Source organism: Ceratosolen solmsi, unplaced genomic scaffold (assembly GCF_000503995.2).
Source record: "Ceratosolen solmsi marchali unplaced genomic scaffold, CerSol_1.0 scaffold1, whole genome shotgun sequence".
NCBI lineage: Eukaryota > Metazoa > Arthropoda > Insecta > Hymenoptera > Agaonidae > Ceratosolen > Ceratosolen solmsi.
In genome coordinates this window covers 10,479,790-10,484,107 of record NW_011948415.1, presented here as the reverse complement: position 1 = coordinate 10,484,107, position 4,318 = coordinate 10,479,790, and the positions used below count along the sequence as shown (strand labels likewise).

General features: G+C 49.8%; 1 protein-coding gene across 1 annotated transcript in view; it reads right to left on the bottom strand.

The window, feature by feature from the left end:
* The window catches only part of bif (protein phosphatase 1-binding protein bifocal), a 17,457-nt gene extending 14,109 nt beyond the window's left edge, over positions 1 to 3,348 (bottom strand). Inside the window, exon 1 of the mRNA XM_011507903.1 lies at positions 553 to 3,348. Within this exon, the coding sequence (XP_011506205.1) occupies positions 553 to 3,309 (2,757 nt within the window). The 5' untranslated portion in view covers positions 3,310 to 3,348. The remainder of the gene's footprint in view (positions 1 to 552) is intronic.
* Positions 3,349 to 4,318: the final 970 nt, after the last annotated feature.

Sequence of the window (4,318 nt, the reverse complement as noted above, 5' to 3'; positions counted from 1 at the left end):
GGAGCGACGCGGAGGCGACATTTTTGTCCTTTTTTTATTCTCATTTTTCTTTTTCTATATATCTGTTTTTCTTTCTTCTATTTTTTTTTCCAACTAACACCTTCCATTACTATTATTATGGTTTAATTATATTTGGTTGTCTTTTAACGAAACAAAGGTACAAACAATATAAAGAAAAACAACGAATGATATGGAACAAAATAGAAGGAAAAAAAGATTTCTATAATATGATGACTGCACTTCCTTTACTTATTATAAAAAAAAAAACTATGTATTATAATTTATGTAAATAGGTATTTCAGTCATTACCGAGAAAGATTGTAAGAAATTTTTCGCAATTAACGGTGAACGTTGAATGTCTTATTTTAACCTATATTTAAAATGATTTTAATTGGCGAAAATTGTGGTGTGTAGTGTTTGTTTTATCCAAATGTGGTGTTGCTTTACAATTTTATGTATGTCTGTAATTAGGTGATAGCTGTGTATGTGGAATAAAATATTCTTTGAATTATAATGGGAAGGGAATAGAATTTGTAATAAAATTTATCCTACCCTTGGCTTCTCTCGCTTCCTCTTGATTATTAAACCATCGTTCTCTATGTAATCTGGAACATCTTTTCTGTTGCTGAAATTGAAGACCATCGTGTTGTTTTGCTGGTTCCATGGCTTGGAATCCCAAAGACCGCCGCTGGAATTGTGCTTCTTCACCGGCTGTATTTCCTCGGCACTTTTCAAACTCACCACTACCTTTGACGGCTGCTCGATACTCTTAACTCTGTTAATCAGATTCTTTTCAATTTCTCTGTTGCTAAGATTCTGCTGGGGTAGCTGAGTTTTGGTAGAGACTAAAGGTCGAATAATTCCTATTTGTTTTTGTGGAGGTGAATTTGAGTCAGATTTTTGACTTCTTATTGTTTTCGTTTCGTTACCTTGTGGAAAACTAGTTGTCATCGTCGATTTGATAAGGCTTAAATTTGAAATAGCACCGGTTTGCTTATTTTCAATAACTGAGGCATGATCGTCTCTATGGATGGTCTCTTCGGTGTGCTCAGTCACGAAACGCTCGTGTAAATTATTAGGCGATTCATTGTTAATTGGTATAATGTCGGAGATGGCGGGTACGCTTTCAGCCTCGAACGAATAGGATTTACCCCTGACTTCTGTTAATTTTGTCAGCATAATTTCACTTTCTACGGATTTATCTCTAATTTGCTCAGGATTAGATGCGGACCGAGGCAAATAACTCTTGATAGACGGATGATCGTTGAACCTGAACTGAACCGTCATTCCAGCCTTACCAATATTATCCAAAGCGGATTTGGAAACCGTTCTAGGATTGTCCACCGTTTCTATACTCTCGTCAAAATTGTCAACTAGCACAGTAGATGATCCCGAAGATGACAATGTGTCGCTTAATTTGGAACTGTCATTTACCGTGTCCGTAATTTGGCTGTTCACCTCCAACGTGTCCTTTGTTTGTTCGTCGTTAAGCTCGTCTTTATCCTGCTCGAAATCAACCTTAGGTATCTCCGTAGGCATACCAAAGGCAGACTGGTCAAATTTATTCGACAGGGGAGTAGAATTCATAATTGGCTTTTGAACGAGCATAGAAGGCTGCTTAATAGTCTCTGACCTTGGAGACAAAGGAGACTGGGCCTTTGGCGGCGAGGTCCTTGGTGATGGAACTGGTGTCATCATAGGCGACTTTACATCTAAAGAAGACACTTTTAGTTTAACAGCCGAGGGCTCGGGGCTCGCAACTGGTGAGAATTTAATTTTATTAAACGTTGGCTCCGGCGACGAAGACGGCGAGTATGACTTTTCAATTTGCTGAAACTTGCTGACCACAGACGAGACGGATTGTACTATGGATTCTGTAATGACACCTTCGTTACGACGAGACTCCTGACTATTGTGCATCTCGATTAATTCGGCGGTAGGCTTCCTTGAGATTATGATCTTTCTGGGAGAAGGCGAGATTTTGGAATTGCCATTGACAAATGGCTTTGGCTGTATAGGTGGCTTTGGAATAATTTTCTTTTGGTTCTGGGCCTTAAAAGTGTCGTTAATAGTCTTAAACGTAGCCACTTTCACGGCGACGTCTCCCTTGGGCTTAAGCTTCTTGATCGAGGAGCTCTCAAAGATTCTCATCGTCGTTTTGACTAGATCCGGTGGTGGTCTCTCAGTTTCTGCCAACACAGGCCTTATTCTCTTGGGCTTATTGAGGGGCTTAGTTAGCCTGTCCTTGTCGAAAAACCGATTCTCAATCCTCGTGCTGCTCTTGTCGACTAGGATAATGTGATCGCTGTCCTGCCTGAAGACATTCGCGGAGAAGCGGCTCCCATGATCCTGGGAGGCCTCCTCCAGGGCGGAATTGTACCTCATCAGGGTCTCTACGCTCCTGGCTCGCTTCATGGACTCGTTCCCTCTGGCTGCGTTCCTGTACCTCTCGACCTTGGCCGCCGCCCCCGTCGGGCTCTTCTTGGCGTAGCGTCTCCCCGTTTTCTCCCCCGACTCCTCGTTACGGTCGAGCAGATCCTCGAGGCTCGTGGCCCTCCTGAACCCGTGTCCCGACGACCCGTTCTTATTCATCTCCCTGAGGGTCATATTGAGGTACTTGCTCCTTAGCTTGTGCACGATCCCGGGCCCGTACTGTAGCTCCTCCGAGCTGTCGCTCTCGCACTCCTCGGTCCGTTTGCCGCGCATCTCCACCAGTTTCACGATATCGAGGAGGCCCTTGGCCGGCGGTTGTCCACCCCTCATTCGACTCATTCTCCCGTTGCCAAGCAGCTCCACCGCCGATTGGGACTCCGGACCCGGGCTTACGATCGGCATCTGAATCGAGATAGGAACCGGGCCCTCCCCGGCATCAACGGTCGCCTCGAGGCGCATGTCCGGGCTCGCCGCGACACAGCTGGCACCGCTGTCGCTCACCCCGGCAGCAGCCGTCGCATCCTCGCCGGGAGTCGACGGCGTTATGCCGCGCGGCCGCGGTTGCGTCGAGCGCGTCCGCGACGAGTCGACGACGGCGGCGGCGGCCCCACCACGGGCCCCGGCGAGCGCCGTCGCGGTGGAAGTGGAAGCGGCGCTGTCCGCCCTAATCACCGTCTTGCCCAGCTGCCTGCGTCGCTGTATGAGCTCGCGCTTCCAGAGGGGCACGTCGCCGGCGTGCCCGGCGTAGCCACCCTCGTCGCTCTCGCCGAGCCTGAAGCCGAGGCTCGGACTCTGGCTGGGACTCGGACTCGGACTCGGCTCCACGATCACCACCGCGTCGCTGCCGTTGCTGCCGCAACCGCCGCTGGAAGCCATCTTCTAGCCAAGGCGCGAGTCTCTCCCTTCCCCTTATTCTTCCGTCCTCTTCCTTCCGCAGGGGCGCCCCTCGCGGCTCTCCATACTACTACATACTACTACTACTACTACTACTACTACTACTACTACTACTACTACTACTACTTACTACTACTACTACCGCTACTACTACTACATACTACTACTACTACATACTACTACATACTAATACTACTACTACTACTACTACTACTACTACTACTACTCCTACTCCTACTCCTACTCCTACTCCTACTCCTACTACTACTACCACCACTACTACTGCCGCTGTAGCCACTGCCGCCACTGCCGCCACTGCCGCCACTGCCGCCACTGCCGCCACCACCGCCACCGCCAGCACGAGCACCACCACTACCACCACCACCGTCGCAACCACCGACGACGACGCCGCCGTCGTCGCCGCCACTGCTTTTGCTGATGATGTTGTTGCTGTTGCTGGTATTATTGCCGTTGCTGTTGCTGTTGCTGTTGCTGCTGTTGCTGCTGTTGCTGCTGTTGCTGTTGCTGTTGCTGCCGTCGCCGTAGCCGCCACCACCGCCACCACCGCCTTCTACGACGAACGCATCGCCCTCTCGAGATGACTCTCGTGTACGTCGCTGCCGCGAGTCGCCGTTCTCTTCGGCCTTACTACACCTCGGCTCGAGCTCGCGTTACATTTGGCGCGTAGCCGTCGCGCATCGTCGGTCCGCGCGTCCCCGGATTCGAGTTAACCGAGGATCACGGGAGAGGGAGTGAGGAAGACCGGCCCCACATTGGACCTTAGTTCCTCCATCGGCTTTGGCGATCTTAAAGACGACGATTCAACGATTGATCGCTACTTAACAGCGCGTGCCTCGACGGGGTTGAGTCTACGTCGTCGCCGAGAGGAAGTCGCTTTGGCGGCGCTCGATCCCCCGCTGCTCAATTATCGCGGTCCGCGAGTTCGTCCGTTTTATCAAGAGTCTGGGAGGGAGTTTCGCTAGTCCAGAGC